Raw genomic sequence first — 22,529 nt, forward strand, 5'->3', positions numbered from 1 at the left:
CAATAAACAACAAATAAGAAATGATCAAGGGGATGAGAGGAAGAAGGAGCGTGAGATAGAGAGACAAAATGAGAGAGAGAGAGAGAGAGAGAGAGAGAGAGAGACTCACATTCTGTCCTAGCTCTAAAATGGCCAGCACGAAGCAGACATACTCCTGACCGTGGAGAAGCTGTCGATTCAGGAACACTCCGTACACACGCCCGTCTCCCAGCTTAAACTCCGACGGAAGGTTCTGGAAGTAGGCGCCGATGTACGGCTTCAGTTCGGCCTGCCTCCGTAAACGCACCGATCGGCTCGTACCGTTGATCATCCTCAGTAGCTGAAAGGAATATCGTTTTATATGATGTATAAAATACTATAAAAAAAAATACAACGACTGACGAGCTGTGGAGAAAACAGTACCTCGTCTAAATTCATGTCATCTGGATCGCTCCACGGATTCTGGAAGTTTCCTCCTCTCTGCCTCTTCAGTGGGACGACAATGATATAGAAACCCCTACGCGGGTTAAACAAAAAATAAACATCAGGCCTCGCGTGGCTACGAGAGGGCGTTCGCACGAAAATAACTGACCGTAAGACATTTACTGTATTATTTAACAGCAAACAATCTGATGACGATGCCAAAAATGAAACCATATATTGATGTTTATTTTGGCAAGACAGGAAAGGCTTAGTGCCTTCCTGGTAGCGCATTTATACCAACCACCCCAGATCCTTGATGGCGAAAAAAACTGCCAAAATAATAATAATAATAATAATAATAATAATAGCAATAATGCTAACTATGTTCACATTATACTGAATTTCAGAATCAGTGGAAACACTTCCCTTAAGTTCCTGTTATCTGTGTGCTAATGACGGGGACTAGAAAGCTAATGAAAATACTGAGTATGTGATTTTTATTTCATTCAGCTGGGAGTAGTGAGAACAGTGATAACCATGATAATAAGCACGATTATCTGAATATAGGACAGTAACAGTATGGTGGATGAGGCGGTCTGCTTTAAGGTTTTAACCACGGGAACAGTTTCGAGTGCGTGTACAGTGTGCTTTAACAGCGTGAGGCCGACCTGACGGGGGCGTGTGCGTGCACGGACGGCAGCTGCAGTGTGGCTGTGCTCTCGGAGCTGCTCTTCTCCACCAGCTGAGGTTTCCTGGGCAGCAGGTTCGGAGCGGTCATGGCGTCGGCACGGTGCTGCAGGCCCTCGCTGCCGTCTGCTTTGTTGCTCAGGAGGAACGTGTAGAGCGACTGCGGCTTTAACTCGGAGACCCGCTGCAGCCCGAGACGCCCGTCGATGTCCAGTCTGCGGCCGTCGCCGTATGAGATCTGAGCGATGAGGTGGACGTTACGTTAAATAACAACGAATAAGTTCGATTATTGCCTAAACGTTCAGTATTCGGACCATGAACTAATGTTCCATGGCATCCTGAAGAAGGCTGTGTAGAAGAAAACGCACAGATCTATGCTTTTAATAGCTTTTAACGATTTAGCCCAGTTAATTAAAGGCTTTTTACTTCACCACGTGAGTGCCTTGGAGTATTTCGTCTTTACAATTTGATGGTTATCTCCAGTTTATCCAATGAGCACCAGTGGCTACATATAGACCCCCGTGTAGCACTCTCTGCTTCTGTTGCTTCGTAAAAATGAAATTCTAAGCCCTATCACACACACTGACTGTGTTATACTTACGGTGAACGTCGAGGGTTTGTTCGGTGAGGTTCGTGGCTCCCAGGCAAGCCATACTGAACTCTTCATAGCAGCTTTCACACGGAAGTTCACAGCAAACACTTCAAAAAAGAAAAAAAAAAAAAGAAAAAGAACATTGTTCACAGTTTTGTCGCAGATGCGAGACTCACAAAACTAATCAGGAGATCCGGCTGTGAAACCAGCGTGATTAAGAAGCGCAGGAAATCTTGTCCTGATGTTTACGCCTGTCGCTTTTACTGACACTGCGATCTCGTCCGAGCGAAATTAGCTTCCTACCTGCGGACGAGAGTTGACGTCAGATCGGTTTTACATTTGTGGGGGGATTATTTATTTTAAATATATATATATATACGGCTAGAGAACACGACTTTGGTGGACTTCACCCTCCCAAAAACAACGCTACAGGAAGACAGACCGACATGGTGATAAACACACAGACAGAAATGTAAGTGAAAGGAGTAAATCTCCTTTCTGTGTTAGTGACTGCAAGTCTTTGATTCTGGGGTACTTGGGAACCACCGATCCATGAGTACCGCGTGGTCGCTCAGCAACAGGAGGTTGCCGTGACGTGCTCGCGGACGCGGAGTTCAGAACCACCATGTCGACGGGGAGCCCGACGCACCGCAGGGGCATTGTGGGATACAGGAAATGAAGTAATAACCTCCTCACTGATCAACCCAGGCCACCGGAGAGAACGTGTCCGTGACTCGCACCTCGTCTTTGCCACGTTCCGTGGCAGTGCACCGAATAGAATGACGTAAAAACCTCCATTTTCCCCCAGGACGAAGGGGCGTGGCCGAGCTCATCAACAGACGTGTCACTTCCTGGTGAGAGGGAGTAGGTTCTGAAGGGGTGGGTTTGTAATGTGGGAGAGTACTGTAGGGTAGTTAAATTCAATTGGTTCATTTTTAGAACAAGTATATAATGATAATGATGATGTAAGGACATTCAGACAAGAAAGAAAACGATAAAACTAAAACACGAAGACAGATCACAAGCGTGTCTATGGTGATAGGGTGACATCATAATATATTACATTTAACACGAACATGACGAGACTATCTCTAGGTTCACGTCTGCGCTCAAGCACAACCAGACAAACGGAGAAATATTTGACAACAAACTCACCTTTATCTCCTCCAGTCGAGCTTTTCCGCTCGGCCTCCTTCTCCCTCTCCTCATATATCTATTAGATATTTTTCTTACGCCGTATTTTACCCGACTCGCCGAAATGAGCTTGGCTTTGAGCGCCACTGCTGGGAGCCTTTTCTTGTTTCTTTTAACTCAGCATGTCAAACAGACACGCCATTAGGAAGAAGAAATGCCCACACTGGAAATTTTCTAAGGCCGGCGCTTCTGACTCGGCTGACTCGGTTTTCCGACTGCTCTAACACTCATCACGCAGCCCATGAACGCCTTAATAATTCACCAGTGGGTGTAATCAGGTGTGTTAAAGCAGAACACAAGGTCTGGCCATCGATGCTGTAGCTCATTCAGCCCATACAGATCTAACATGAGGTCATTTTGGGAAGTGTTAATACGTGAAAATGGCGATTATATGCGAACGGGTCACAATAACGTCTAAATGTGTCTAAATCTCGGGTTATGATTCTCAGTAAATCTAGTTGTTCTATTAGCCGGGTGTACCGCATTGTATCAAATATAACAATGAGAAATTTTACGCAACAAGGAAGCAGAAATGGAAATAAATTAGAGAGGCTCTTTGTATAAAGACAAAACACGGTCTAGTTGAACCGAAGAAGCTTCAAAAACAAACCCAGCTAAGCGGATCGGCATGTGTCTTGGATTTACATGGAGTTGATGTAGAATTAGAATTAAAACGGGATTTCACACACCTGGATGTTCACCTGCCTTAAGTTATTCGTCCCAAAGAGAGCAAACTGACAGTTTACGTTTTCTACCCTCAATAATAAACACTCGAGATTAACTTTCCAGTGTGGTTCATTTGCATATGATCAAATATCATTTCGGGGGGAGGGGATTATTTCTTAATCTAATAATTTAGAAATAAAACACAATGGGGCTGTTATAGGAAAATAATTCATAAAAAGGTGGTGTGAAGATGATTATTTTCCAGTAACCGAAGTGCTTTATTGCTCTTAGACCGCAGCAATTTGACAACAACGCCAAAATTCGTGTATTAACTAAAGAACTAGACGTCGTGACTAATCCCCCTCGGAACATGCCGTAGGGAGCGCTGCATGGACGTTTGGGCTGACGTGGGCTTCACTCGAGACGTTCCGTTTTACTTCCTGGTTCTGCCTCAGAAGCTGCTGGCCCTCCGTTCTTTCAAACACACCTGCTTCCCATTCTCACACACACTCGGTGCATTTGAGCGTCTTCCCTGAACGGGCGCGATGCGTTCTCTCCGTGTTTAACCGCTTTTCTTTTGCTCTGGATCGTGAACCTCAGTTAACAACTCTGCTTTTGGATTTCGATTCTAAAATAAAAAGGTGTACTTTGCGTAAATCTACCTGGAGCTTTTTTTTTTTATTCATTTCTAGTTCCATTTACTGTTGATGCATGTCCATTCAAACAATTTACAGCGGCTATAAAAAAGTCTACACACCCCGGTTAAAACTGGAAGTTTTTTTTTTTTGTAAATGTAAGAAACCAAGATCAATCGTGTCAGATCTTTTTCCAACTTTAGCAACTAACAAAATTCAGCTGACAAACAAAAACACATTTTGGTGGGGTGGGGGGGTGGGGGGGGGCAATATTATTATTAACAGGGGTGTGTAACTTTTTATAACCACTATACTTCCTTTTATCACTTACATTATAGCAACTATAAACATTCATTCATTTTTAATAACCGAGTGTACTTTCCTTCCCCACTGTGACTACTTCACTGGTCTAACGATTTTCTAATTAACCCTGAAAGTGCTGAACTGCCACAGTTTTGGACTCTAAAAACATTTTCTGCTCACATTTGAACACATTTTGTATGTGTGCGTGTCAGGTGTGTGTTCATACGGGATTGTGGCGTTTGTATGCTGAGCTCGCTGGTGAAGGCCCCCACGCCGTGTTTACTGCGCGCCGCTAACTGAAAGGCGTAGGTGGAGAAGGGCTTCAGGTTCTTTAGCACGTAGCTGGAGCTGGGTTCGAACACGATCTTCTGCAGGAGAAAGAGAAAGAAGACTCAACGTGCGTACGTCTGTACGTGTGCGTGTGAGGGTGTGTGTGTAAATATGCTGTACGTTACACGAACGAGTAACAAAAAAAAACACCCATCAACGTCTATGCGTTTTCTAACGTTCGTCTGTAAAGCCCGTCTATACTTCTGATCGATATCGTTAAAAGATTCCTGCCATTCAGGAGGAGGTCAGCGGAAACAGCTGTGCAGCTGTGATCCTGGTTTGCCGTGATGGTTGTTGGTGTACCTCCAACATCTCATCCAGCTGTATCTGTAAGGAAGTAAACTTTTTCCCACCACTCTCTTTACTAACTTTACTACGTTCCCAAGATATATTCGTTATTATTCGGATTTTATTAATTCACCGACTCAAAATAGCTCACTCATTTACTTAATGAATTCAATTAACCTGCCTCCTGACGTCAGTTTAGGATTGTGTGGCTAAATTCATTTGTGCGTTGAAGAAAATGCAGAATAATGGGATGCGCTGGATCAAGTGCTCTTTTATAACATGCTCGAAGCCATAGTGTTGAAATTCGGACAGATTGGTGTGATAATTACAGCTAGGTCCGCTCATATAACCGATATAACGTACTAGATGCCGATTAGATGTTATGTTATATTGTATCAGAGTTTTCCAGTTTCATTTTTATTGAACATTTCTGCTGAACTAAACATTTCCGCTGAACATTTCTGCTGAACTAAACATTTCTATATTGTATCAGAGTTAATGGCAAAATAAATACATAAATAAATAACCTTTCTCTGTCTTCAGATTTTTTTTTTCCTTCCTAAGAAAAATCTGGCAACCTCGGAGGCATGAACTACACTCCGCTGATTTTAATCATCTTGACGGGACACCAAAAAAAAGGAAAAAAAATCTTAAGCAGTCGTGTAAACCGACTCGGAATACAAGGAACTTTCCCCCAGGTTAAAAAAACTGCTGTAACTTAGACCTGAATACGACCCTGAGTGTGAGGAGTAGTGCGTAATTCGAGTAAAAGTAGTGCATTTTTACAGTGTGTGACTATATTATATTATCACCCCGACAAACTTATGATCTATATTCACTTTCACTGTTCGTGTATTATTGTGCTGGACAGGTACAGCTTGCCTGCTCAGGCTGGTCTCCGAGCCTGTATATGAGCTCGTATCCTATGATGGCGTCGGTGCCACTGTGAGCTGGAGGAAGCCAGGAGAGCAGTACGCTGGTCTCGGACTTCACCTCTGCTTTCAGCTCAGTAGGCTGAGAAGGAACTGGAAAAGAAGACAGCGATGTGTCGACGTTGATGGGAAGAAAAAAAACAAAAACCCTGAGGTCTGTAAGTAGTTACACAGTGAAACGTTCTTGTTGCCGTGACTCTGTGTAAATTACAGCATGGCAGCATTCATTTGAAACATCTGTATTAGGGGAAGTTTAGTCCTTTCGCTATACATCCCCCAAAGGTCAAGATTAAAACACACACACACAAACACACACACCTCCAGTCTTGGCAATGATGTGCAGGTCATTGGAGAGAGGACCATCTCCCACTGCAGTAAAAGCCAGAACTCTAATGTAATAGGTCTTGTTTGGTGTGAGATCCTGTATTGTCAGGAAATTCGCTCCACGAACCATCTCCTTCTCCCACTGGTTGACTGACAACAACGGATCAGACGTGTAGTAAACCCGGTAGCCGACCACCTGTCCGTTTGCCTCCTCTGGCTCCTCCCACTGCACCATTGCCGTGGAGACACTGAGCATGCGGCCTCTGACTCGGCGTGGCGCCGAGCTCGGGGCTTGCTCTGCCGTGCGAGCCTCTACCGTAGGACTCGGTGGGCCGCGGCCGATCGAATTCACCGCTATGACCCGGAAATGATAGTGCGAGTACGGGCTGAGGCCGCCGACGCTGTACCGGGTCGTCGCCACGGCGTCGATCTCTTTAAAAGGGTCGTTGGAGGAGGTGGGTCGGTGCTGGATGACGTAATAGGAAACAGGAAGTGGGTTTCCGCTGTCCCACATTAAGGTTATGCTGGTGGCTGAACGCTCCATGACGACCGGAGGGCCTGGAGGGTTCGGGAGGGCTGGAAAAGAGCGCAAATGATCTGGTTATTACCTTCTACTGAACCATATAAATCCTTTAAGTTTTTTCATTTAAATCAAGTCTGGTGGCTTATTACACATGTGCAGTTCAAACCGTAGAACCCTAACCCTAACCCAAATCCCTACAGTGAAGCATGGTGGTGGTAGCATCATGTTATAGGGATGCTTATAATCATTTTCAGAACCTGACTGCCATTTTACGATGCACATAATGGTGTGAAAAATGTACATTTATTGGGGTAAGTACATAACCATAGCCACCAGTTCATGATTTTATCAACGACAGCAATCCTAAAACACTATTCTCGCACATATTCAGACATTTTATTTTGTCTATATATTTTGTCGATACATTCTGTGTCAGTCTGAATGATAAGCTCGCCTTTGACTGTGATCTGTGCAACTGTTTCGATGACGCCGAGAGTCGACATGGCCACGCAGGTGTAATTGGCTGACTGGCGCACGTCTGTGAGTTCTAGCACGTTCTTTCCGATGGGCATGTCGTCCTCCGGGGTCAGGTCCTCCGTTCCGAGCATCCACTTGACGTACGGCATGGGAACGCCTATCGCCTGGCATGTGATGTTCACCCCTCCTCCGGGCATGACCTCGTAATCCATGGGTGGCACAGAGAAGCGTGGAGAGATCCGGCGCACTGGCAGAGTGATCGCAGATCAGTTAGCCGTACTACAGAAGGGCTCGTCATCGTACTGACTAGAATTACAGTTTTACGTAGAGCAGTGGTTCTCAAAAGTGCACCTTTATAATATTACATTGAATCCAACTTAAATAATGAGCCGAACATTTAAACAGTCGGATAATAAAATACGCGTGCAAAATAAAAACAGGTGTAGACGACTTTGACCCACTGCATGTACAAAATGGTTGTACTTCATGTAATTAAAAGCCTGTCATGCATGGTTAATGGGCTTAGACATAAGCAGTAGTAAATTCTAGATTTAAAGAGAGATTACGCTCGCGTATACAGGATTAGGATTAAATGTGTGCACAGGACTTACCGTCTCTCATCTCTGAAGAGAGGAAGAGAAGTGGAAGAAAGGCCGGAGAGAGAAATAATAACAGCATAGGGAAGAAGAAGAAGAAAAAAAAACTCATCTCAGAATAGAAAGTACTAGCTCCAGGTGGTGAGCAACTACAGAGATAGCAAGAGCACTGAAAGGCATTTAAACACACACAGTGCACTTTTCCTAATTACACCATTTCCACCAGTTTATCCGTCGAAATCCATTCAGTTGCAGCGGGAGAAAGCTGGATCGGTCCGAACGTTCACATACTGATGTTCTAGAAAGTGTTACAGAACCCACCTCTGACGTAGAGGTTAGCGGGTGTTGAGTAACGCGTCCCGGCGCCGTTTGTAGCCACGCACTCGTATTTCCCTTGATCGGTTTCTTCGCTCCGGTCAATCTGCAATGCACCTGAACACACACACACACACACACGCACACACATGCAAACACACAAACACGCACATACATAGGATAGGAGGATTTTGTTTTTCTTTCAAGATACACATTCAAAGGTCTCATTTTCGTTCATCAAATCTGGTCTATTGCCTAGCGTGCGTGCGTGCGTGCGTGTGTGCGATGTTCCTCACATACTCAAACTAGCACAAGTGCGTGTGTGCACGTGTGATTTAATAACGAACAACAGTGTAACAATTGACAGATGTTCACCATTAACAGTAATAAAATGCTGCTTTGCAAAAAAAAAAAAAAAAAAAAGAAAGAAAGAAAGAAAAAAAGTGAAGTTCTGTTTGGAATTAAAAAAGTGAAATAGTAAAAATATAAAGGATTTCAAATTCATTCAGTTCTTTTCATTAGTAGATGCACAAAGAAGGCCACAAAGAAGAAGTTAACAAAGACGTTAAAGGGAAAGAAGAAAAAAAAAACTTGCATTAAGTACCACAGCCAAATATGTGCAGCTCTGAGTGTAAAAAAAAAAAAAAAAAAAAAATTCTAAAAAGATGTTCGATTAGAAGGATGACGTTTGTGGAAGGTGTCCGAGAGGAAAATTGCTGAAAGATGAAATGAGGCTTCATTAGAGATGAGGAATGCATCCACAAAGGGATCAGGAGAGTGTAAAAAAAAAATAAAAAATTCCAGATATCAAGAAAAAAAATACAAAACAGTCAAGATACAGTCAAGAGGTTCATGGATTATTCACTCGTTAATCTTCATATACGGACATGTTCTCCTTTCATTTACTGCTGCACATCGCTATCTATATACAGGAGTTCACCGTCTACCGAATGAATAAATGTTCACAATAAAGAATTAGTCGCATGTTCGACTTCAGGGAAGTATCATGATAATACGGTCAGAACACAGTGTGGTACGACTAATACGACCCCTAAAATCGACAGGGTTACGCAATGAAAACTAGAATGTGATGGTCAGACAATGATGAGAGCCAGAGAGAGAAAGAGAGGGAGAGAGAAGAGAAGAGAGGGAGAAAGGAGGAGTAAATAGGAACAGGTTGGTGAATGGGGTGGTTAGATTTAGACTCTTACCTCTGATTGGTGTACCCCCTGGATGGGTGAGAATGAACGCAGATGAGAGATTAAAGAAGAGAGTTAGTGCAGCGAGAGCGAGAGAGAGAGAGAGAGAGAGAGAGGGAGAGAGAGGGAGAGAGAGAGAAGGAGAAAGGGCATGTAATTCGTCTTGTCTTAAGTGCTAAATGGGTCACTGTTAACATAATCCCTCCACTTCTATATGAGTTTGCATATCTGCATGACAGAACATAATAAAGGCGGGGGGAGGGGGCGGGGGGTGGAGGGGAGGAAGCAAGAAGCAATTCCCTTCCTGGGAAATTTTTCCGCAATAATATACAGGGCTTAACACTCAAGACAGGCAGATTCACACCCACGGAGGAGAGGGGCTGAAACGAGGAAGCCTCGAGGTTCGAGGGAGAATCCACTGGAACATTCAGCGAGAAAAAAGAAGAGCAATAAAAACGTTGGCAAGCTAGACAGGGACAGGAGAGAGAGAGCGAGAGAGCGAGAGAGAGAGAGAGAGGGGATAGATGTAGGTACTCTGATGGTAAGGGGTGAGAGAGTGAGCCTCTGAGTGAGACAGTTAGGGAAAGTGCGAGTGACACAAGTTAAGTAGCACATGTGAGGGGGTAGCACTCGGGTGAAAATGACTACCTCTATGTGATGGGAGTGTTTATTAAAAGTGCATAGGGCGTAGCTTTATGTGTGTGTCCAGAACAGGTGTGTGTGTGTGTGTGTGTGTGTGTGTGTGTGTTTTGTATGTCTGTGTAGGGTCAGGCTAATCATACTGTTAGGTGAAACATTACGTATCATGCAGTTTACTGAAACTATACTAGGAGAGTGCGTTATCTTAGCAATGTGTATGTTGTGCCTTAAAGTAACTGACTTACCAAAGGACTCTGTCGATCAAAACATAGAGAGAGAGACAGCACATGCATCACTTTAACGAAACGTTTACAGGATACAACAGTGTGTATGAGACTGTGTGTGTGTGTATATGAAAAAATAAGACCAGAACATAAACAACAAAAATGTTCATTCAGAGCTCATACATATAACAGACACGTACGTATTAAAGATGGGATTATTTCTCTTTCTTTCTTTTTCGACTCGTCCTCATTAACACGAGTCAGTTTGAAAACGTTTACGCATTTCCCCAAAACGGTTTCCTGTCTACGAAAAACAGTGGCCTTTGCGTCATTTTGTTCATACAAAAACACGCGTTCTTGTCTCGCTTTTACACTTCTACGTCAACAGATTAAAAAAATTCAGAATAAAGAAAACAGTGCTGCAGGAAGTTCTGATGATGTCCGGATTGATCCAAGATGCTGTTTTTTTTTTTAGAGGTTGAAAACGCTTTAGCGTGCACGGAAAGGAAAAGATAAGAAAGGATGCGTTTTCAAATTTAGCCGTGTTACTGTGGATTCGGATTGAAAAAAAAATAAATGTAATAAAATGTTTTAGAGGTCGAGCGATTGATCGGTTTGCTGGGACTATCGTTTATCGGTAAAAATCCACACCGATAGATTTCCCTGCTTGCGTCTGTTGCGGAGCGGCTGAGGAGCGTCTTCTGTCGTTAGCATACGGTACGAGAGCGGCCTCTAGAGGTGAAATAAAAACTATCACTGACTAATTTTGTTGTGATATTTGAAGTGTTTTAATCCATTTTGGATCTTGTATTTCCTTTAATATTTATTAATAGTTAATATATATTAATATTTATTTCATTTTAAAAAGTACAGTCAGTACGGTTTATTTTGGTAATACAGTTCATCAATATTTTACTTTAAGTGTTATGTTTACATTCAGTATCAGTTTTAAAATTTTTCGGTTGATTAATCGGTTATCGGCAGGCCGGTACTGCCCGACTCCGTTATCGGTATCGCTCGACCTCTAATATTGTGCGCTGTATAACGTCTGCGTGAGGCTGTAAACGCCTCATGCCGTTCCGCATCAAAAGTTGATTATTTTCCTATAGCAGCGGAGTATTATTATTGTTGTTGTTACTATACAAACGATAACATACGTATACAAACACATTAACATACATGTAAACGTGTGATCTGCCTTGCACTCTAATCTACTGTTAGAGCTGCTGTTATAGAAAATGAATCAAACTTTCTGACCAATCAGAACTGAGAATTCAGCAGCGTTGTGGTATAAAGTCTATTATAGTTTTTTTTTTTTTGGTGGAAAACCACAGACACTCAGTGTGTTTACATGGACAACAATAATCCACTATTAACCCGATTAATACAATACTTTGATTAAGAAACTACCGTGTAAACAGCTATTTTTAATTACCTTAATCTGATTAAGGTCATACTCGAAGTAAACACAAATCGAATTAAGACAGGTGGAGTATTCCTGTTTTAGTCGCATTATGGACGTGTATTACAGACATGTAAACACCTTAATCACACTATTAACGTCGTGTGAGAGTTTTCACCGCATTTTGCGACAGGACACGATCACACACGGCAGTGCTCAACATTTTACGGCGAACAAGAGAGTTCGGCTGCGTCCCAAACCGCATACTTGCCTACTATAGGCAAGAATACATGTATCTCGGCTACTAAATAGACGGTAAGTACGCGGTTTGGGACGCAGCCCACGGCTTCAAGCAGTTGTCTATTTGCACGTACGGCATGACAAATAATTAATCGCACTTGAAGCTAAAAAATTAAATAAAAACACCCAAAACTGTATACGGTACCATAACGAAGACGAACTGTATGTTGATACGTGAAATTCTGGAGGGACGTCGGACGGCGTGATGCGGTGACGCAATGACGTGTGCCGTTAATCTAATTATGTTCTATAACATGTAAGACGGGAACATGACGGGAGTATTCTAAAAGCGACTCATGTAAACACCTTAATCACAATATTATCTTACTCAGAGTAAGGTCAATAATTAGATTGCTGCTGTCCATGTAAACGTAGTCATAGTCAGGATATAAGCAGCTGGCGTTGTTCTCAAGTCGACGGACACTACAGAGAGGAGCGCTACGTGAAAATATTTAGCTACACCGGTTTATATTACTAGTATGTTCACGCTTATATTCTTAAACGTTCCTGACCTTCTATAAAAAGCTGAGACTAATATTCTGTTAGTCTCTTTCACACGCGCGTGTTTAATCGTGCTTTGTCATCATTCTTTCACTTTTCCTTTGCGAAAACAATTCAAGATTTTCCCCACACTTTCTATGCTCGGTTTTCAGCTGGGTCATGAAAAGGAAACACGTGAAACATGACATGCATTAAGGGATACGGTGGTAAGGCAAAGAGTAAAATTAATTGAACAAATTTACCACTTTAGTGTCTGAAATATCACTCGGGTATCTACGGTTTCTCTTAAATGCCTTCTGGATTGTCTGGATGCGTTCCCTGGCTTTAAAGGTAACTTTCACTTGTATTTAAAAGTCACATTTGTCTTGACGTGACTTCGTTATAAGTCGTGCATCGCGTGTTAACGTGTGCGAATTTCTTATTCTTGACAAAGCATTCAAATCTTTCTAAGATAAACAGATAAGATTCTTGTAAGAAATCATAAATAATAAGTATCATAAATAATATCGTGTGTGTTATTCAAGCACGATTCATCTCAATTCTTATCACACACAGAAGACCACAGACGCAGCTATGCTGGAAATGAAATTTAATATCGTTTTTTGAAATCCTCTCTTTTGAACCTCTACACACGCTCTCCTTTTGCTCAACTACTCATGATCAACCTAGAAGGACAAAAAGATTAAAAACCGACACGTGATCGTATAAAGAACAGACGTATTCAGGCGTGCGTTTGTGAGGACTGATTATTATAACCGTACGCTTGGTCCCTGACTCTTCATCAAAAAGCCTAAGGAAGAGCTGAGATTAAATCCGGCTAACTCCGTACCTGAGCGCAGCTGTTTGATGCGTCCGTGAGTGTGTGTGTCGATGGGAAGGAAGTCCTTAAACCAGGTGATCTCTGGGTCAGGAGTGCCGCTGGCTGCACACAGCATGGTGGCTGTGCGAGAGCGTTCCACCACCTTGAGCTGAGGACCCATATCTATGGACGGGAAGCCGGGAGGAAGCAGGTCCTCTGTAACACACACACACACACACACACACACACACACAAAACACTCTTAATGCTGTTGGGAGCTGAAATTTTATATCAGAACGCCAATGAAAAGCTTTAGTGTCAGCTAACAGTCCCCCCTCCCTCTCCCCCACCCGAGCATCACATTTATACAGAATGAAACAATTCAGCAGTGAGGTTTAATGAATTGTGTTTAAATGTGTATTATTTATCGGTTAGTGTTTGGGATTCTTTCTGATTTATTGTTGGACTGTGTATCTGCCCCTTGACGCCGTTTGTATAAATGTAGCTTCTGGTCGATTGAAGGAAATAAACAAGCAGCGTTTTGTGGGTTTGCTATAAACCACACGTTGTAAGATTTCCACGTCGAGATCCACGTGATCGCTTAGATCGCTGTAGAATGGTACAGAGGTAGGACGACGTCTGAACCCCTCGAACAAGGGGAAATGATGTAGGAAGTTGCTTGGCTGAAATGTCTGTTCTACAAACCACTGTACAAACAGAAGTGCGTTGAACTTTCGGGGAAACGCACCTCCCCCATACAGATTTATGAACTCGTCCGGGGTAGCCGAGCCGAGTCGGCTGAATGATGGTCGGTGATATAAGTCTCTTCTTTATATGAATGAACACGTGAGCTCACCGCGCAGCACCAGGAGGCTAGTGGAGGCGCTGATCTCTCCGGCCTCGTTAGACGCCACGCACTCGTATATAGCCTCATCACGTGGGGTCCGCAGCGGCTGCACGCGTAAGACTGAACCGGAGCCGTCCTCAAACTCAATCACCTATACAGACCGAAGGTAAAGAGAGAGAGAGAGAGAGAGAGAGAGAGAGAGAGAGAGAGAGAGCAAGAGAGAGAGAGAGAAAAGGACAGAGAGAGAGAAAAGGAGAGATAGAGAGAAAAGGAGAGATAGAGAGAAAAGGAGTGAGAGAGAGAAAAGGAGAGAGAGAATGACAGACAGAGAGAGAGAGAGAAAAGGAGTGAGAGAGAAAAGGAGAGAGAGAGACAGAAAGAGGACAGAGAGAAAGAGAAACAGAGAGACAGAGTGAGAGAAAAGGACAGAGAGACAGAGAGGACAGAAAGAGAGCAAGAGAAAAGGACAGCGAGAGACAGATAGAGAGGACCGAGAGACCAAGAGAAAAGCACAGAGAGAGAGAAAAGAACAGAGAGGGGACAGAGAGAAAAGGACAGAGAGACAGAGAAAAGACAGAGAGAGAAAAGGACAGAGAGATAGGACAGAGAGAGAGAAAAGGACAGAGAGAGAAAAGGACAGAGAGACAGAGAAAAGGACAGAGAGAGAGGACAGAGAGAGAAAAGGACAGAGAGACAGAGAAAAGGACAGAGAGAGAGGACAGAGAGAGAAAAGGACAGAGAGACAGAGAAAAGGACAGAGAGAGAAAAGGACAGAGAAAAGGACAGAGAGAGGACAGAGAGAGAGAAGAGGACAGAGAAACAGAGAAAAGGACAGACAGACAGAGAAAAGGACAGAGAAAAGGACAGAGAGAGAAAAGGACAGAGAAAAGGACAGAGAGAGAGAAGAGGACAGAGAAACAGAGAAAAGGACAGAGAGAGAGAGAGAGGACAGAGAAAAGGACAGAGAGAGAGAAGAGGACAGAGAAACAGAGAAAAGGACAGACAGACAGAGAAAAGGACAGAGAAAAGGACAGAGAGAGAAAAGGACAGAGAAAAGGACAGAGAGAGAGAAGAGGACAGAGAAACAGAGAAAAGGACAGAGAGAGAGAGAGAGGACAGAGAAACAGAGAAAAGGACAGAGAGAGAGAGAGAGAAAAGGACAGAGAGAGAGGACAGAGAGAGAGAAAAGGACAGAGAGCGAGAGAGACAGAGACAAAGAGAGGACCGATTAGTGAGAGACCATGTTTTATTGGCGCTCCTAACATTTTTACACATAGAATAGTTTTAAAATGAGATAAACTAAAATAAAACAGTTAAAGTACAGTAAAACTACAAGAAGATAAACAAGGGATTACTTATCTGGACAACAATAACTTCAATTTCAAGAAGAAGAGTGTAAACTCTTTCAGACCTAATCATGGGCTAACAGAGCAGGAGCGGCTAAGCTAAGAAGAGGAATAAAACTGATAAAAAAATAACAACAAATGTTTCATGACTTCGAGGATCATTTCTGCTTAAATCACCTGCAGTAAACAATGAGGTAAGAACCGCCAACTAAACAAAACAGCCACAGAACTATCTAAATAATCAAATTTAGCTTCTCCGCTAACATCCTAGCAACAAAACGCAAGCCATGGCTGATGCAATGAGCGAGAAAACTCCGCCCCCTTGTCATATCCTATCCAAAAGAACTGAAGAATGCTCAGGCTAAGAAAGCCAACAAACACAAACTACTGAAAGAAAACCCAGAGAGCAGGTTTCAGTCAAACAGGAACCAAAACCACCATCTCAGATCTCCTGTTACACACAGACCACACTGAGGCGTGGCACAGAGCTCTCCGTACCCACTACAGTCACAGCACTTTTCTGATTGTGAATATCTACCACAACGGGACAATCATGTTCCAGGCAGTGAAGCCAGTCTCAGCTCTGTCCAAGATGACTTTAAGACCATGAAAACCCTGAGGGACAGACATGGGGAGAAGGAGACCTGAACCTGTCAAAGAGACAAGAGGGGGGGAGGAGCTCTCACCACACTATAGTGCAGCACAGGACACGCAGCTGGAGAGGACAGTGTCTCAAATCAGATAGAGCCTTATCTTCAAGAAGCTGAGCTGATAGAGCTCGAAGAGATGGTACTCTCCAATCTTCTTCCTACAGAACCTTACCAGCATCTAAAAGATCAGCTGAGCCTTCTAAAAACGGAGTTCAACACCTCACTGCTGGAGCGGAGAGTAGAATTTCAAAAGTTCCCAACAACACAGAGACAATCTAATCTGAGGACTGATCTTAATGTAGTAAAAAAAGAGCTCTACCTTAGAGACAGACAATAAACAGCCTGAGAGAGCAGCTGCAGAGACTCAAAGCCAGTGAGCAGTCACCCAAAACAGCAGAGAGTAGGCCACCTCACAATCAGCTACCAAGCCCCCATCTAGTACCATCAAACCCCCAGCCCCAGTCACAAAACCCACAGAAAGAGCCACCAAGGCCCCAGACAGAGACACCGAGACCCCATAAAGAGCCACCTATACCCCAGAAAGAGCCACCCAGACCCCATACAGAGCCACCCCGACGGAGCCACCTATACCCCAGACAGAGCCACCTATACCCCAGAAAGAGCCACCCAGACCCCAGACAGAGCCACCAAGACCCCAGACAGATCCACCCAGACCCCAGACAGAGCCACGCAGACAGAGCCACCCAGACCAAAGAAAGATCCACCCAGACCCCAGACAGAGCCACCAAGACCCCAGACAGAGCCATAAAGACCCCAGAAAGATCCACCCAGACCCCAGACAGAGCCACCCAGACCCCAGATGGAAGCCACCCAGACCCCAGACAGAGCCACTCAGACCCCAAACAGAACCAAGACCCCAAACAGATCCACGCAGACCCTAGACAGAGCCACCCAGACCCCAGACAGAGCCACCCAGACCCCAGACAGATCCACCCAGACCCCAGACAGAGCCAAGACCCCAGACAGATCCACCCAGACCCCAGACAAAGCCACCAAGACCCCAGACAGAACCAAGACCCCAGACAGATCCACGCAGACCCCAGACAGACCCACCAAGACCCCAGAAAGATCCACCCAGACCCCAGACCCCAGAGAGAGCCACCCAGACCCCAGACAGAGCCAAGACCCCAGAGAGAGCCACCCAGACCCTAGACAAAGCCACCAAGACCCCAGACAGAGCCACCAAGACCCCAGAAAGATCCACCCAGACCCCAGACAGAGCCACCCAGACCCCAGACAGAGCCACTCAGACCAAAGAAAGATCCACCAAGACCCCAGACAGATACACCCAGACAGAGCCACCCAGACCAAAGAAAGATCCACCAAGACCCCAGACAGAGCCACCCAGACCCCAGACAGACCCACCCAGACCCCAGACAGAGCCAAGACCCAAGACAGAGCCACGAAGACCCCAGACAGATCCACCCAGACCCCAGACAGAACCAAGACCCCAGAAAGATCCACCCAGACCCCAGACAGAGCCACCCAGACCCCAGACAGAGCCAAGACCCAAGACAGAGCCACCCAGACCCCAAACAAAGCCACCAAGACTCCAGACAGAGCCACCCAGACCCCAGACAGAGTCACCCAGACCCCAGACAGAGCCACTCAGACCCCAGATAGAACCAAGACCCCAGACAGATCCACGCAGACCCCAGACAGAGCCACCCAGACCCCAGACAGATCCACCCAGACCCCAGACAAAGCCACCAAGACCCCAGACAGAGCCACCCAGACCCCAGACAGAGCCACGTAAGCTGTATAACTGTATAAATGAACTGCACCACGGTCGCTCAACTTCAACGCCACCATCACCGAGCTTCCAACAACCAAACTTTATTTAAAACATTTTCCATAATACGGATTTACTCTGTGGATGGACCTTCATCCATGTTTTTTTGGAATTGTGCACAGCATACCTTAACCAGTTTATATACAAGTACACACACACACACACACACACACACACGCACACCCACGCACACCCACACACACTCACACACAGGCCATGGAGACGGGCCGCTATAAACAATCATGGCTCCCTACAGAGCACAGAATGTGCACACAGTGCAACAGTAACCCAGTGGAGACAGAGCTGCACTTTCTAACTGAGTAACAAATTCACACACTTGCGTGAAATATATTTCAACATATTTCAATCCACACTCAGTTCTCCTCCTGCACAACACCGACACACTGCACATCCTGTTAGGAGAAATGAAGTGGAGCTGCGTTTGAGCAGGACTGTACGTATCTACCACAACCTGAGGGACAGTGACTGACCCACACACACCACACACACACACACTCCTGCTTGTCTTCCGTGGGGTTTTTTTTGTTTAGTTTTTTTATACATGGTATACATTTTTCTTTTTTACACAGTGTTTATTAAAACATAACATTATTAATAAGATCATAACAATTCCACATTCCTCTGATGCTTTGGTAAGACTGTACATATATATGGTTATGCTAATAAAGCTTGTTGAATTGAAGTGAAAGAGAGAGCGTGAGAGAGAGAGAACAAAGGAGAGACAGAGACAGAGAGAGAAGGACAGAAAGAAAGAGAGAGAGACAGAGAGAGAGAGAAATGGACAGAGAGAGAGAGCAAAGGAGAGAGAGAAAGAAAAGGAGAGAGAGAGAAAAGGACAGAGAGTGAGAGAGAGAAGGACAGAGAGAGACAGTGAGAGAGAGAAAGAGAGAGAGAGAGAGAGAGAAAAGGACAGAAAGAGAAAGAGAGAGAGAGGGAGAAAAGGACAGAGAGAGAGAGAGGGAGGGAGAGAGAGAGAAAGAGAAAGAGAGAGAGGGACAGAGAGAGAGAGAGAGAGGGAGGGAGAGGGAGAGAGAGAAAGAGAGAGAGGGAGGGAGAGGGAGAGAGGGAAAGAGAGAGAGAAAGAGAAAGAGAGAGAGGGACAGAGAGAGAGAGAGAGGGAGGGAGAGGGAGAGAGAGAGAGAAAGACTTTTGACTTTTAAACTCACTTTATTTACCAATTGTTTAGGGGAAACAGAAAGTATCACTCATTTAAAAGGAAAAAAGGAAAGAGGATCTACGCATTTAAACATGGAGGTGAAGAATGGTTAAATTAGTAAAGACAATCACCAGTGAAAAACGGTTTCCCCATCATCCGTTATAGGAAACAAACCCATGTTTGCGCACCATGTCTTTTTGAACATTTCCACATTGTCATTCTTTATATGGAATTCATGTTCAAGTTTAATCCGTGACTCTATTAGAGCTTTAAATAAGTTCACGGTGTTGATTTCTCTTCCTTCCGCTTTCAGTCTATAGGATTTCCAGATGGCTACTTTTGCCTGTCCAACTAGAAAGTTGATCAATGTACATCGTTCTCTGCGTGAACGGGAATATTTACAACCCAAGATAAACATTGCTTTAGAAAAAGATGACCCAAGATTGTTAATTATCCTGTCCAGTGTATTGAAAAGAGGGTCTAGTCTGTGGCAGTCACAGAAGCAGTGGAATACAGTGTCTGGTAGTCCACAGAACCTGCAGAGGGGAGAGTCCGTGAGGTTACACTTGAACAGGAAGGTGTTGGTCGGCATCGCGGAGTGAAGAACTCGCCACTGCAGGTCTCCAGATCGCTTTGGTAGGGGATTCTTGTAGAGCAGCCTCCACGTAGGGGACTGAGACGGAGGAGTGGATAGGTGTGTTCTCCACTTTGTGTCTGTCCGTCCTTTGAGCTCTCTTGAAAGTTCGTTTTTTATGCAGAAAGTGTACAATTGGTCTCTTGTTATCGTTGAAAAGGGGACGTTTCTAAGTCTTGTGTAGGAGAGAAGTTGGCCTGTGCCATCGTCGTCTGGAGCTTCACTGGGAGTTATGTACAACTCTGGAAAGGACGTTTGGTCAGGATCTCCGGTCATGTAGTTGTTTATGAATGTTAGTAGGGGTGTGGGGAACGAAGCCTTCAAAGTCCTTACCACCTTCCCCACAATCCTCTCTGACCTGCCTCCAATCTCTTTGGAAAGTTGGTGTACTTGTATCCACTCTCGCTTTTCCTGGTCAATAAGATCTCCCACCTTGGCTACTCCTGCTGAGATGAAGGCAGTAATCTCGCTTCTGGACTCAGTTTGTTCAGGGAACCAGGTGTTATAAAAAAGTGGTTCGTTCAGACCGTAATGATCTTTTCGTTGCGTTCTAAGCTGAGCCCAGATTTTAAAAACTGTTCCATAATGGTGACTGACAGAAGCGGCCTTTGTGCCACTATTGGACATTAAGAACATCTGTCTGTCGAGTCCCATTCTTCCCGCAAACCTCAGTACTGCAAGCCCAAAACTAACCCATGGCACAGTACTTGGACAGTACAACAGTTTCTGAGCAGTTTGTAGTCTCAGGGCCTTCACCTTGGACTGAAGATGGATCAGACTTTTCCCCCCCTCACACACCGGTAAACTCAGTGCGCCGGATGGTATCCAATGGTGACCGCTCCAGACAAAGTCCACAAAGCACTTCTGAAGTTGGTGTAAGAGTTCTTGAGGTGGGTCTAGTACTGTCAGACGGTGCCATAGCATCGAGGCAGCCAAGTTGTTTATCACTAGGACTCTGCCCCTGTAGGACAGCTGTGATTGAATCCATCTCCATCTATTTAGCTTTTCAGTAACCTTACTGGTCAATCCATCCCAGTTCTTCTGCATATATCGATCTGTGCCAAAGAAGATCCCAAGTATTCTCACTCCCTCCTTGCTCCATGAACAGTCCTGTGGGAGGGGAGGTATATTCTCCTCCTGCCATTGGCCTAGGAGCAAGGCATCAGTTTTGTTCCAGTTTACGCGTGCAGATGATGCTCTCTGAAAGACATCGAGGCTAGAAACCATATGACCAATGTCATCCTCAGATCTGATTACCACCGTCACATCATCAGCGTATGCTGTGAGTTTGATCATGGTCACATCAGATAGATCAGGGCTTAACACTGAAAACCCTTGCAGGTTTTCTCGCAGGGGTCTTAGCAGGGGCTCGATGGAGAGAGTGTACAGCAGACCGGACAGGCTACAGCCTTGTCGAACACCTCTGTGCACGGGAAACGTTCTCGTTAGTGTTCCATTTATTTTCAGCATGCTGTGCACATCGGTGTACAGCAGCCTAATCCATGAGATGAAGCGTCCACCAATGCCAAAAGCTGTTAGGGTCTTAAAGAGATAGCCATGATCTACTCTGTCAAAGGCCTTCTCTTGGTCTAGTGACACTAGTCCCATCTCTGCCTTATGTAGCTCTGTGAGGTGTAACAGGTCTCGCACCAGGAAAAGGTTGTTAAAGATTGAGCGTTCTGGGATGCAGTACGACTGGTCTTCATGTACTACTGTGGCCAAACATCTTTTAAGGCGATTTGTTAATGCCTTCGAAAAGATTTTGTAGTCTGTCCCAAGAAGAGACACAGGACGCCAGTTCTTTAAGCTGCCAAGGTCCCCTTTTTTGGGTAGCAGAGTAATTACCGCTCTCCTACAGCTGAGGGGTAAAACTTTTGATTCCATACATCTGAGTATGACAAAGTGCAGGTCTGGGCCAATCAAAGGCCAGAATGTTTTATAAAATTCGGAGGTCAATCCATCTAGCCCCGGTGACTTTCCGTTTGACAGCTGGTGAGCAGCCGTACTGAGCTCTTCAAGCGAGAGCGATTCCTCGAGTTCATTCCTCTCAGACTCACTCAGCTGTGGTAGTCCACTCAGGAGTTCTTCAATTGCTTCAGGATCACATGGCTGGCTGTTGTACAGTTTCTCGTAAAAAGATAACGCTTGTGAAGTGATGTCATCTTTGTCGGTAGTTTCCTGCCTGTTGGGCAGTTTCAGGTGGCTGATGGACTTCTTTTCTCTGGTTTTTTTCTCCAGCGTGAAGAAGAAAGATGTAGAAGAGTCCATTTTATTATATTGTGTAAACTTAGCCCGCACCATGGCACCTTGGTCTCTCTCTTCATACAAGTTTTTCAGAAGAATTTTGCTCTTCTCCAGCGTTGCTTTTGTTCCTGTTTCTTCTTCTTCGCTTATTGAGCTGCTGAGTTTCAGTATTTAATTTTCAAGAAAGTTGATCTTTTCCTTGATTTCTCTGGTGCTATTTTCCGTGTATTGTTGGCAGAAGACCTGAACCTGAACTTTGCCGATGTCCCACCACTGGTTTACTGATGCATACTGAACCTTTCTCTCTCTCCAAGACTTCCAGAAAAGTGTAAAGGCGTGAATAAAGTGATGATCCTGTAATAACCTGTTGTTAAAGTGCCAGTGATGTTGACGGGAAGTGCTCAGTTTGGTAGTGACAGCGACAGAAATGTAATGATGATCAGAAAGATGAGTGGGATGGATATGACAGTTATAAAATTTGCCTCTGTTG

At 44.6% G+C, this 22,529-nt stretch overlaps 1 protein-coding gene across 1 annotated transcript in view; it reads right to left on the minus strand.

The window, feature by feature from the left end:
* The window catches only part of ptprdb (protein tyrosine phosphatase receptor type Db), a 47,623-nt gene that overhangs the window by 18,154 nt on the left and 6,940 nt on the right, over positions 1-22,529 (minus strand). The window contains exons 3-13 of the mRNA XM_053618785.1: positions 14,185-14,326; positions 13,359-13,544; positions 8,271-8,381; positions 7,331-7,600; positions 6,348-6,929; positions 5,980-6,122; positions 4,706-4,847; positions 1,691-1,788; positions 1,071-1,327; positions 403-496; positions 110-319 (exon numbers count right to left, since the gene is read on the minus strand). Of these exons, the coding sequence (XP_053474760.1) occupies positions 110-319; positions 403-496; positions 1,071-1,327; positions 1,691-1,788; positions 4,706-4,847; positions 5,980-6,122; positions 6,348-6,929; positions 7,331-7,600; positions 8,271-8,381; positions 13,359-13,544; positions 14,185-14,326 (2,235 nt within the window). The remainder of the gene's footprint in view (positions 1-109; positions 320-402; positions 497-1,070; positions 1,328-1,690; positions 1,789-4,705; positions 4,848-5,979; positions 6,123-6,347; positions 6,930-7,330; positions 7,601-8,270; positions 8,382-13,358; positions 13,545-14,184; positions 14,327-22,529) is intronic.

The sequence above is a fragment of the Ictalurus furcatus genome, chromosome 29 (assembly GCF_023375685.1).
Source record: "Ictalurus furcatus strain D&B chromosome 29, Billie_1.0, whole genome shotgun sequence".
In the NCBI taxonomy this organism is placed as follows: Eukaryota; Metazoa; Chordata; class Actinopteri; order Siluriformes; family Ictaluridae; genus Ictalurus; species Ictalurus furcatus.